This window comes from Lipophrys pholis, assembly GCF_963383615.2.
Source record: "Lipophrys pholis genome assembly, chromosome: 13".
In the NCBI taxonomy this organism is placed as follows: Eukaryota; Metazoa; Chordata; class Actinopteri; order Blenniiformes; family Blenniidae; genus Lipophrys; species Lipophrys pholis.
Genome location: NC_137632.1, coordinates 6,544,412 through 6,557,646, shown reverse-complemented (window position 1 = coordinate 6,557,646; position 13,235 = coordinate 6,544,412). Strand labels below are relative to the sequence as shown.

The window sequence follows — 13,235 nt, the reverse complement described above, 5'->3', positions numbered from 1 at the left end:
TGCCCAGCGGCAGAATACACAAAGAGAAACACGATCAGAAAATCTCACACAAGGCTGCCAATGGCTTTATTACACTGTTGCTTATCAGAGTCTAAGCAAATGAGCCACACAGAGAGCCCTGAGAGAGAAAGAATGGGAGAGAGGGAAAGTCTCTATCAGCTGTCTTTGCCCCTGGTGTTTGTCCAACTTCCACTCCCTCTAACCCTGTCTGACAGGTGCTGCGCTCAGCTTCGCCGCTCTCTGCCTCAGCAGCACTGTGGCCATTTTTCTCCGCGGTTGCTTGAGATTTTTCTTTTCACAAGCGGAAACCCCGATGTTTGAAACGGCCCGTCTGTCAGCTTTGAGAACGTAATGTTCACTTTTACCGGTAAAGCACCGGCTAGTTTCTTTTTTTAAGTTTCTCAGTTTTGTGGCCGTTCATGAAACAGGATTGCCATTAGAAATGAAACATCAGACGTGGTCATACGAACCTCTAATGTTTTGTTGGTTTCATGTGAAGTTAGACCAGATGCTTTTCTGAGACGGCGTGTAGCGTTTGGCTCGAGAAGTGAGAATCAGCATTGTTGGTACCGAGAGTTTACATGAGTGCAGTCTGGGTTTGTTAAGTGGGCAGTGGTTGTTGAGCAGCATTACAGGACAGGCTCTGCTACATCACAGATCTCTGTCCACACTCCTGGAGGTGTCGTGGGACCGACGAGACGAAACACACATGAAAGGAGGTTCCCACCCGATGAGCCCAGAAATGTGTTGTTAGTAATTAAAGTTAAGCTTTGAGCTCTTTTGTTGGAGCTCTTTTAATGTGCTTGTTTGATTTTCTAACTTATTACAGATCAAACAACGCGTCAGGGGGAGAAATAGAGAAACAAACCAAAAGAAAACTGACATGTTGCTCACTAATATGTGAACCAATAGTTGCATTTTTGCATTTTGCAAAACACATCAAGTATTATTGCAATGAATAGAAAGTCTCATAAACCTTGATTTAATGGTCTCGCTGAAGAATGAAGCTGTTAGGACTGACAGTGTGTCTCATATTCATATTGAATGGCGTTGTGACCATCATAAAAGCTTATTGAATGGGTTATCTGACCTTTGAGCTGTGCGATTGTTGTAGTATTGCCCTCGCCACCATCGCCTGTCCTGATTGGCCTTGTGTTGTGAAACCTTCTCTCTGATAAAGCCCTTTATCAGCTGCAAGCTCATTCAGTCTCAAAATTGCAATATAGCATGACAAACTGTTGTGACAGGGATTCAGGCTGATAAGTGGAGACCGTGCCGGTGATGTGCTCCTCTCGTTGTGCACGTGTTCAACTGTGGCCAAGCGCAACCTCACTTTGAACACGTCTGGCTGTAACACTGACCACACCGGACCTGATTCATCGCCGGAGACTGTGATTCACAATTAGGACCAACTCTGCCAGTATCTTAACAGCTGCCAAGGATATGAGGGCACTCGAGAGCAGCAGATGACTCACTGAATCATCAAAGTGTGTGGGAGTCAACCCAGTCACTTACTCTGGACCTTTAGCCGCTCTTTAGAAATTAATGTGCCTGGACTGGCTGGTTTCAGACCTCAGGTCTGAGCCAACATGAGGGGAAAGGTGCAGAAGGCGTCAGGTTTTTCCAGATGGCAACGGACGTGAGGTGAAAGCTTCACACTCGACCTCTCCGAATGTTTTTTACAAGTGCTATTTGTAAAAAAGAGCAAACTCTCAAACAGAACATCTGGTGCAGTCACAGCGTGGGCCGGCGCGGCCATTTTACTGTAACGTGATGCTTGGTGCTGCTCCACTGTCGGTGCAGAGGAACTCGCTCACATCAATGATTCGGCTTCAGGAACTTCTAGCTTATCTTGTGCATACCTCAGCTTATCACATTTTAAGAGGTAATGTGGCATATCTGATCTGGCAGTGGATGAAATCCAAGGAATTTACACCTATCCTGAGTAGATTGATCTGATCCCTCGTTTTGCACCTTTCCCCTCGCGTCGGAGGTGACCTGTGGCAGCCATCTCAACTGGAGTGTGTCTCATAGTGTCAGTCACTGGAGGAACTCAGTGGATCGTGTAATGCACATTAAGAATGGCACAAACCAAGTTGATAAATAAGAGTTTCTTAGCTCCACAGCTCACTTTTTACCATTTTACCGGAACTGCAAGCAGCCATGCTTTTATTTTGCACAACCAACTAAATTCCGAGTCCGAATGACCTGAGCTGAACGAAACATATTAAATTTCATCAGATAAATAGAAGCGCAGTTATAATAATGCTTGTGAATAAGGAACGTTTTCCCAACGAAACGTAGTGATGTTAACTTAGCGTAGTGACTAAAACAATTGAGCCAAAGCAATTTTAAGCAAGAGGATAATTTACTTTGTCCCATCTTATTTGTGAAATAACAATTCAACACTTGGTGAGTTCGACTTCCCAATCATGTTTTATCAATGACACTCTTATACTTGTACATATGTAACATCTTCCGTAGTCGACCCTGTGGAAAGTTTTCAAATGCAAACACAGTGGTGAACCTAATCTGAGCCACTGATGAAAGTAATTTATGGAAAAACGAGGCGAGCTCATCAGTGTCAATGCTCCTAAGTACACAATTATAACATTATCATTTCCGCATGGCCTATGTTCACCTCTAGACTAAAGTTACCATCAGTCAGCCTCAATTATTTTACCATGAAGTTGGCGTTTTTAATGCTTTTCCTTGCGTAAACGTCAGCTATTCTATTAAACGTGTTGACACTGTAGTATTACTCGTACTGAGGTAAGCCATGCCTGGCTATTAGTCCAGCTTTTACACAGTGACCTCCAGTAGCTGACGGAACAAATCCCCCACAGAGAGGGGTCCAAAGTCTCTCTTGTGTCTGATTGAGCAAATTATTGACACGGTCTGACGTTTCTCCTGTCACCAAAAAAAGAAAAGAAAAAGGAAACAGTGCGAGGCACAATTGGCAAGTTCGTTATGATTGTCCTTCAAAGAATGTCGATGGCATGTTCCAAACAATGGAAAAGAGGAGTGGCTGCTTCGTGTGACATGATTATGCAATGGCGTCCCTGGCTGTAGATCAAACCACACGTTTGATGTACCTGAAGGAATGTTTTTTTTTTAGTTTTTTTTTTTTTTTTTTCCCAGACTGGTGTGCGAGGTCACACAGCTTGTTATCACCATTGATCCTACATCAGTGTATATTGTACCTCATCCTGTGTGTGTACTGTTAACGTAACCTGCTTAAAATTGACCCTGAGAAGTGTGAGTCTTGATAGGTCGAGACAAATGCAGTGTGCCGTGTGTTAACATTTCGGGTGTGGTTTAGTGAGCCGGCACTCCCGTTTCATAGTTTAATATAAGGCACTAACATCCATTCTTGTGGCAGCAACGTGTGAACTGTGAGCCGATTGTGAAACCAGACGAGTGGTGATGCAGAGCGGCCAATAAAGTTTCCACACCACGGACACAGCCCTGGATTGTAAAAAGGGCAACACAAGGGTTATATTTGTGCTCTGCAGTTGACTTGGTGAGAGAAATGCCAGCCTCACCCTGTTTCCACACTCACAGAGGCCGCACTGTCTCGGATAAAAAATCTGACACAATGATGTCCGCCACCGTCATTCCCACAGCTGATTGGTCTCTTCTCACTCTCTGAATTTCTCAGAGCTGCTCGGGTCTGTCTGCCCGCTTAAATCCAGATCATGAGAGCACATAGATGAAGCGTTGCACACGTGGTGTGATGGATTGTTGCAGGGCGAGTGATCTGTGTTCCAGAGGTATGCTTCAGATTGTAAGTGCACACACATTCGTTTGAGGCTTTGTGAGTTGGTTCGTTGTATTTATTTCTGAGGTTATGGCGTGGAAGAAGCTGAGGTGAGTTGGTGTTGTTGATGGCAGTGGCCTTCAGCTCACTTCATGGATGTCATTCATCTGTCAATCTGGCTGGAGAGCTCATCTACCTGAAGTTATGAAACTGGGAAGTGATTGACGATACTGACCAGCTTTTGTGCATGTTACTTTTTTTTACTGTTGCCGCTCGCTTTTATTTTACCGAGGGTACATCTTTATACATTTAAATCTAAGTAATTAAATTAATGTGTGCAGTTTAAAAGCCGATATTTTGAAGCATGCTGGTTGTAACTTCTCTGTCATAATTGTGTAATGAAGCTATTTCTTAGTGATCCAGAATGTTTGCTAAATTGCTCAATTAAAGTCTTCATCATCTTTATATTTCCAGTGGAAGTTTAAAGGCGTCTCAGGCTGATGTGGATCTGGTCATTTCTCACCTTTTGACCCTGGTGGTGTGAAGGTCTGTGTTAACCTCACAGAGGTCAAGATAGGAATTAATAGCTTTAGGACATTATGAGAACATCTTGAACAGTTTCCTCCTGTCAGAATTATCTGTTTATTAAAGACAGCATGAGTACATTGTATTGAAGATCACGCGCTCTCTCTCTCTCTCTCTCTCTCTCTACATCCTGAACAGTCTTTGCTGTGCTGGAAAACAACCGTAAGGTGACGTGAATAAATCCTCACAAGGCTAAAACGCGACATGAAGGCATCTGTTGTCAATTATATACTGGTGCTCTTCAAAGAATTAGAATACAACGAAATTATTTGTTTCTTCAAATTGAGAAACTTTCATATATTTTAAATTTGTCACACAAAACTACCGTATCTTAAAATATTAGAAGGTTTCATTAGATTGAAAGTTTTTTCCTTTTTTCTTAACTGGTGCCTGCACTTATTAAAAGTGATCTTGTTTTTTGAAGAGTGGCGATAGAACAGATTAAACGATGCTGTTTTCAATAATCCACAAATTCTTTGAGATGCACCTGCAAAACGCTGAATGTGCCTTTATTTCTCAAACACAGAGAAATAACGTCCGCCTGCGTCGACCCTGACGTGATCGTTTAAACTGATACTGCAGCTTGAGGGAAGTTTAGAGAGTTTGCGGGTTTCAGACTGTGCGTGTTCAATCATATGAGCTCTCAGCTGATACCAGCAGGCTACAGCAGAGTCCCGAGGCTTTAGAGGCCTGAAAATAGCGCTTTTTCCCTTCTCCTCTGTTGAACTGTTACCACAAGTCATAAACGAGCATTACATGAAGCGGGGCTCTGGTCGTGTTTGTATACAGCTCCTTTTTTTTCTCTGGCCCTGACTACCACTGTTATAATCTTAGACTTTGGGACTATGTTCCAAGCCACACAAGGAAGGGCTCTTTTTTTTTTTTTTTTACACCCATCGTTTTTATTGGGCCCATAAAATCACAATATGGTACACTGGTAAAGGTCCAGGGCAGTTTTCTGTGCTGTTGTAAACCCCTGGAGTGAAATGATGACGTAGACAAGAAACGGTGGGAAAGCTTGATTTGTTTCACGAACACTAAATGCTCATAGCGGAGGAAGAATTGTTTAAATGTGCTTAAATGTGAAAGGAGCAGCGCAGCAATGGAACAACACCCCACAAGTACTCAAACATACCTCAATCCGGATTTTAATAAGAGCACTTATGAAATAACAGCTTATTATTGGGTGATAAGGCCCACAGCTTTGGTATGTTCAACTACACTTACATATTGTTCAAACAAAACACAGTTTGCTTTACTTATTTCTGTTAGCAACAAACTGAATACAAAGGTCTGTACAATATTAAACTGTGAAATTTCAATAGGATCTTTGACATGTATTTGCTATATTGTTGAAATATTGCATTTTTAATTGGGGCATAGGATATTCTTGAATTTGATGTTATTCAAGGGTCCCCCTTTGAGATGTGAGATCTCATTCACAGAGGGGGCGTATAAAACACTATGATGATAAATGGAATCGTTTCATGAATAACACATTCACTCTCATACTTTCAGATGCTCCTCTGCCTCTCTCAGTTCCACCCATATCTCCTCATATATACTTTATGGGACAGACATCTTTTAAATGTTTGCTTATGGACTCTGTAATACACTCCTGCAGCAAATCCTGACACAAACATCTCTGTTTATCTTCAACTCACGTCTTAAACTGCCCCGGTTCAGACTGTTGCCCCTCATTATCTCTATTTCGCTCACTTTTTACAGTCTAGATGACATTTACTGTGATGGCCTCCTTTGGCTGTTTCTTTTTCTATTTGTACATAGTGTCATGTATTTTTTTGGACGGTGAAGTTTGTCTTGTTAAGAGTGTGATTATGTAGGATTAATGAAAGCAGGATATCTGGTGATTCAGAAGCATTGATGACATTTGTGTGACTGCTAGAGGCTTTGAAAGGAGAAATTACAGAAAGTCTCAACAACAACCAGACCTGATGTGTCTGATGATGTGACCTTAGGAGGTTTGATAATGGCCTATAAACAAAATGTGTTTATTGCAGTGTTGTTATCATCAATCTACTGGATATTTATCTTTCTATAAGGCTGCCTTAGACATATTTGATCTTAATATTAGCCACTGTTGTTAGAATCATGTAAATATTTGTTTATATAGAAAAAAAGTCAGAAATATTCATGTGAAGTTTAAGCACCTCATAAAAAAGTGGATTTATTAGCTCTTGACACTCACTGCTGTTCTGGATGGGGCATTTGTCCTTTGTTTTGTCCTCGTACTTAAAGAATGAAGACCGTGTGTTTAATTATACCGCCTTCCTCCTGTATCCCCCCCCGAACCCAAACAGCCCATAGGAACCTGAACTTGTTTGACATGCGGTGATCTGAGCCCTCGCCGCCATACAGGCATCACAGTTTCGGCAGGTTTATTGCTTACAGTGCACATTAGGAGCAAGCTTCTCAGAAACCCGAGTGCTCGTGCGCACGGAGAAGCATGCGAGGCTATTGTGTTACCGCATGATAGCAGGAATGTGGAGCATGCATGAAGGATGTAAAGAAGACTGTAAATCTCCTCCGGTGACTGTTGGGGTTACTGTACGTTGCTGCTGCGTTTTGTCTGTTATTACTGACACTGCAGCCGTCTTACGTGACAAGTACGTGATGTAACAGGAGGGGAGTGTTAAGGGTTGCAGGTTTAGGATGTGAGGTTTTTTTTGGCTTCAGACCAAAACAGCGCAAATTATTTGAAAATCTGGAATATGACAGCAAGATGTTATTTGTTTCTCCCGCAGCAGGGTCAAATCAGAAACAAGAACCTCTTTACATCCCTGACGATGAACTCAATGTTTATGCATAAATTTGATTGTATAATAATTTTTTTTTTGTTGGCTTGTTAGGATTCTTTTTGTTGTTCTTCCAAATTTGTGTTTGTTTTTCTCACAGGCTTTGTGTTGCTGTGTGAGGGTGAGAGAAGGGCTGGCTGGATTGTACTCTCAGCTTCCAGCTCTTTCACCGCTCAACACACAGACCAACAGTGATGCCCTCTGTTCTTTTATTGTCATTTTCTCTCATACACTCACGCCTCTATCTTTTTGCTCTCTTTCTTACAGGGACGAAGAGACCAGCAGGAGACTGAAAAATGTGAGTATTCACAGAGATATCGATTTATTGGGGAAAGTGACATATTTTCACTCTCAGCTTTTTCAAGTGTCTATAAAATCCACTAAGTACAGTGCAAAACAAGAAAGATATAGACAAAGATAACTTTTTTTGTTAAACATAAATTGGGAATTTTCACCTATTTAAACTGTATGTTGTTAAAAACATTTTCACTTTGCTCAGATTATTATTTATTTCTGTGTTTTATAATGACTGTAAACAAACTCACAACTGTGTTATGGTCAACTGTGACTTAATAGAAATCATTGTATTAACTTTATGGGATGCAAACAGAACTAAGTAATTTCCCTATAATAGACTTAACTCTTAACTTTGTGCATCATCCTGCACAACTTTGAAATATTTATCAACTAAATTCATAATTCATAATTCATTCATCTTTAGTGTTTATCCTCACAAATATTCTGGGGATGTTTGCAACTAAATTACACAGAGAAACTGAGAGAATAAAATAAAATATCTGAATCCTTGCTTTATATTATTGTAAAATTTAGGATTTTCCCATAAGAAAATGTGAAACAAACTCAATTAAAGTCCAGAAGGTGAACTCATCCCCAGAAAGCTGCTCCCCTAAATTGGAAACCATAAAAATGGCATTTCCTTTTAAAAAGCCTCTTAAATGCCATATTAACTATAAATGCAGATGTGACTTTCAAAACTCGTTTCCTCTAGGTGTTACCCTGCATTAGCAGCAGGTTTCTAACTATTCTGACATAAAACCAAAGCACAGACAGTTTAAAACAAATCATGTATAATAGGGGTGCTGCATTGATGTGTACTTGCTTCAGTGCACTTTATTTACCTGTGGAGCTTCATAATACACACACTGACAGCAGCAGAGTTTTCTGGATCAGGCTGGAAACATAAGCACGGGTGATATGACCCTCAGTCGGAGCAGAGCCATTACTGACAATCGCCTGCTCTGCAAACATAATGTGGATCCGCCACTGGGGGTAAAGGTGCAGCAGTAACCTGATAATAAATGTTCTCTCCTGGGCAGGCATGATGACTGTTGTTTTTCTCTCCAGGTGTTGATCACCATTTACTGGCTGGGTAGAAGAGCTCAGAGTGAACGTTCCTATGATGGACCTTACCTAGATCTCAAGGCTTTCGAGGGACTATTGGGCACAGCACTCTACAAGGTAAAGTCTTCTGAACGGCCAATAATCTTGTTAAGCTGTGTGAGCTGCCTTATTAATGCTCTCATGAAGCAAATGCTTCATTTTCTTGTGGAAACTAGAAGCGGCATGTTTCAAATCCTCTTTTACAGCCAGTGCGCAGTACATTTCTGTATCCTGCCTGGTATGCAGACTATGTGTGGAAGAAATGACTGCAACAGGCCAAGGGGGCCGCAGGTTGCTGGCCACTAAAACCAAAGCTACGTTAAGTCATAAATGACCTGATCCCTTGACTCAACTATTTTAATCTTGTTTACAGAACGGCGTACAGTTCACAAAGTCCACATGCTAAAATAGACACTTTCTTTCCAGAAGAAGCCTGTTCGCACTCCCCCGCTTTTGAAAGTGTTAAATTTGGCACATTGTTCCTCACATAAATTAATAGTTGGTGTTTAAAACCTCTATAATTCATGGGAGTACACAGCATTTCAGTAGAAGCAGCTGGATACAGGTTTAGCTATGATAATCCTAAATTCACTGGTGTGGGGTTGGGCTGGGCTTTGTTTGTGGACTTGTATTGTCTGGTAGGACTCAACTGATTACAGAGCTGAAAATCATTTTCTTTTCAAAGTGCTTGGCAGGTTTTTCCTCGTTGGGATTAACGTGTCTCCCGGGACTTCCTTGTATATTTGTGTACAGTGACATTTCTTTAAAGCAGTAAACACAGTCGTCAAGTGTGCGCAGATCACGGTACTGTTTGTTTTGACAAAGAAGGGAAAACATGAGCTTCTTCCTTTTAAACTGTACTGTGCATTGTCCCCTATGGATGGTATAGGAGAGTGTGTTTACACTCCCCCAGTCTGCAGGGATGAGAGGCCACACAGCATAGACTTCACAGTCTACCTGGGCGATCTCACCTCACACACAGTGGAGCTAAATATTGTAATTGCCCCCCCGGTTATCCAGACGTGTGACTGTTTGTGTCTCCATGAAAGGCTCTGCAGGAGTCATCCAGTCAGCGAGCCAGCAGCGTCAGAGACAGCGGCTTCAGTGACAGTTGGTACTCGGAGAGAGAGGAGCTCAACCATCTGAGAGGAGGAGGAGGAGGAGGAGGTGGAGGAGGAGGAGGAGGCGGACACAGGAGAGACAACTCCCTGGACAGCTTGGACTCTTTCGGCTCCCGACCCCACAGCATCTCATCCGAGGCCACTCTCAAAGGCAGCAGCGAGGGTAGGATGTTGTTTTAAACTGATTTGAACCATTTGTTGAATTATTTAACTTTGTGACTGTTTATGTGATGAGATTGACTCTCACAGACTTGTGAATTGTGCCGTTTCATTAATATTTACTGTCCACTTCATCTCTATTGAACTTTGAATAGTTTAGAACAGGGAACACACGCAGAACAGGAGGAAACTGGTTGAGTCTGTGAAAACAAATGTGCGTTGCCATCTAGTGGTATACTTTGGAAAATGAATATTTCTCAATGTGCTATCAAATCTGAGTCTACAACAATAACAGTGCTTATCTATATTACGGCAGATTTTTTAGTATTTTAATGGAGAGAAGACTGCCTTACAGTGATCTCAGAGCATGTCTTCCCTTTGTGATAGAGGACTGTCAGACATTCCTCAGTTGTCCACACCAGCTTGTAAATGAGGAGGCCTCCCTGCACCCCTCTGTTACTCCTCTGAAGTCACACCAGAACACACAACACACACCTCTTATTCTTTGCTCTGCTCTCACTCTGTTTCTCCATTTTTCCGCTCGACTCTGTGGCTCCATGCCCCCATTCTGTAACACCTGTCCATCCTTCCGTCTCTCTTCACCTCGCAGGTTGTGGCAGTGACACCGAGGCAGACTCCGTCTATAAGATGGCTGAGAACAAGGACTCTACCGGCTACCGCCGGTCTTTAGTCATCACACCTAAAGCCACCAGTCAGTTTAACCAGTTCCTACCCTCTAAAGACAAGGCGCCAAGCTATGTGCCTGCTCCACTACGGAAGAAAAGGGCAGAGCGCAATGAGGACAGCCGGCGCAGCTGGAGCAGCTCCACCTACGCAGAGGATGAGGGCCCTCTCACCAGGTAACACAACAATCACAACACATTTCCATCTGTTTGGAGATGCTGTGCCAGTTAACTACTGACAAGTTATCATTCCAGTCATTTCTTCTTTGATGGTAATGCAACAAGAAGTGATTAAGGGTTTAAAGGTGTCAAGGTTTCATACCTGCATGTCTGGTTTGTGTCACAGATGACTGAAGTGGTTGTTTTTGCCTGTCTCTTCTCCATTCACTGTGTTGTCTTTGAATGGTCGGTGGTGTCGTGTGTTCACTGTTCATTGTTGTGGAATGACCACAGTGGAATCAGGGTTTCCCCTGGACTCTACGACAACAGTCAAGGTTCCCAGAGTGCATTGCCCGCATCCAATCTCCAGTGGGCCTACGAGTATGAGAGCGGCAGTGAGTCGGATGTAGACCGACCAGACCCCGACCTTGTTCTGGACGACCTGGCCAGCAGACGCTTCCACAGCCCCGCCCCAGCTGCTCCCACCAACTTCGCCATACCCATCAGCCCCTCGGCAGGCGGGAGGGCGGCTGGAGGTAGAGGGGGCCCCTGGCCCAAGGTCACTATGACTCCCAATGTTGACACCCAACAAAATGTGACCTGCACCAGGTCAGAGAACATGAAGCTGAAGTGTGACTTGAATGTAGCTGCCTGATGAGAGCAAACACAAATGCTTCTCTTGCTATTAGTTTGCATGGTTAATTGTAACCTTGAGCAACATATTTGAACAGAGTGTGCTGCTCTTAACATTGCTTCATACTTCTACATTTGTTGGTTTTCGTTTGAATTGAGCTTGAGATTTTTGCTGCAGCACCTTCTTCTTTGCTCCCTCTGAATCTTATAAGCAAGGATCACTGATTTGAGTTGACACGAGTCCTCAAATCAATTTGAACTCCTTCAGGGTTTGGTTTTTGAGCTTGCACTGGTTTGCTAATCCTTGCATCATTTCAAGTGAGGTTGCTGTGCTTGAGGAACATGCTGTTTGGTTGGATGGTGTGCTGCAAGTGTTGTGTGGGGGAAAAAAAAGAAAATTGACACTTGTGGTTGGCTGTCTCTCTTGAGCAGCGGCGGCATCAACAGACTGGAAACGCAGCCCCCGCAGCACGGCTCCGTGAGAGTGGACCACGGTCGGGTTGTGTCCACCGACAGCCTGTTCAGGGAATTATACGGTGACTCTGAGGATGAGGATGATGAGGTGGGCTATGCTGATCCCGTCCAAGATGATCTATATGCCCGCAAAGTGGGCGTAAAACCCCAGCTCCCAAACAAGGCGTCTTACGACAAGTTCCTACCGAAGTTCTGGACACCCGAAGAGGACGTACACTTACAGAAGATCAAACTGGGCTCTCAGAGGAGACCCTGGTACAAGAAGATGCAAGGCTTCAGGTGTGTGAGGGCATTAATACACAGCATGAGATGCTCCATAGACATACACGTATCGCTTCATGGTTTGCATGAGTGTAGTTGAGAATTATTATAGAGCATTAACACTTTTAGATTCATTTTGCTCTTGTACATGGGTTTCTTACTATCACACACACACACACTTGATTTCCCCGTCCTTAAAGACTTGCATGCCACATTAACCTTTCAGAGTATAAATTTGAGATTCTTTGGTTCACTGCAATATCCGCTTGATGCAAATTCCTCCTACTTATGTTTTTCTCCCCTCCTCCTACCATTGCTTCTCTCTTTTCTCTTTCACCCGTGTTCTGTCTCTCTTCATTCCTCTTCATCCACCCTGCTGTCCTCGGCTGTAGCCATAAGAAGTCGGGTTCTTCGTCAGACGACTCGGACTGTGACATCAGTCCATGGCTGTCCTCTGCCCCTTCCTCTTCTGGCCCATCTCCCGCTCACTCCCATACACCCAAGAGCCCGGCTCAAACCACCCTTATTGTTGGGAAAAGGTCGATACAGCTGCATGATTGTGACGATGCAGGAATGTTTTAAAGCCAATGGATTTAATGAGGAAAATTGTGATTTACTCCTGCTGAGGCTTATCTCTTGAAGCTTTTTAATATACTAATGATGAACTATGCTGTTAAACTGCTGGACCTGTCCTAACATGCTTCATAAAGCAATATTCTTGCACTGACTTTAGAGGAAAATAGCATCTCGGGTTTATCCCTTTTTTTTTATTTATTTTTTTTTATTTTGTAGCCTTTTCTAAACCAGACTTTAAAGTATTTTGCATTTGTTGTATTTTACAACAATATGATTGTAAAATTCTTGTTTGATCAACATTTGTTTGAATCAAATGTCACTTCAGTAGCTGCTTGTTGTATCGTTTCCTCCTTTTCTTGCTCTTTAATCTAGTTCACATGCATGCACTCATCACCTCTGTCCTTTTCTCTCCTTTTGCCCACACTGCAGTCCTCATGTCCAACCACACACTCCCCTACAGCTTCCCAAGATAGAGCCCCCCTTGTTACTGACCCCCCCACTGGTGTTTGCCCCCGTGGACCCTTCCTCAGGTCCCAGATTGGTGAAATGCAAGCAGTGGCCTCTCCTAGGGCGCCAAGACCCCCGGGAACCCCCCGACCCCATTGAT

The 13,235-nt window shown here is 43.1% G+C and overlaps 1 protein-coding gene across 11 annotated transcripts in view; it reads left to right on the top strand.

The window, feature by feature from the left end:
- The window catches only part of lmo7a (LIM domain 7a), a 49,720-nt gene that overhangs the window by 16,448 nt on the left and 20,037 nt on the right, over positions 1-13,235 (top strand). For all 11 annotated transcript variants that reach the window (XM_080478618.1, XM_080478623.1, XM_080478617.1 and 8 more), the window contains exons 5-8: positions 7,429-7,459; positions 8,527-8,640; positions 9,612-9,846; positions 10,453-10,702. In XM_080478618.1, coding sequence (XP_080334744.1) covers positions 7,429-7,459; positions 8,527-8,640; positions 9,612-9,846; positions 10,453-10,702 — 630 coding nt within the window. The remainder of the gene's footprint in view (positions 1-7,428; positions 7,460-8,526; positions 8,641-9,611; positions 9,847-10,452; positions 10,703-13,235) is intronic.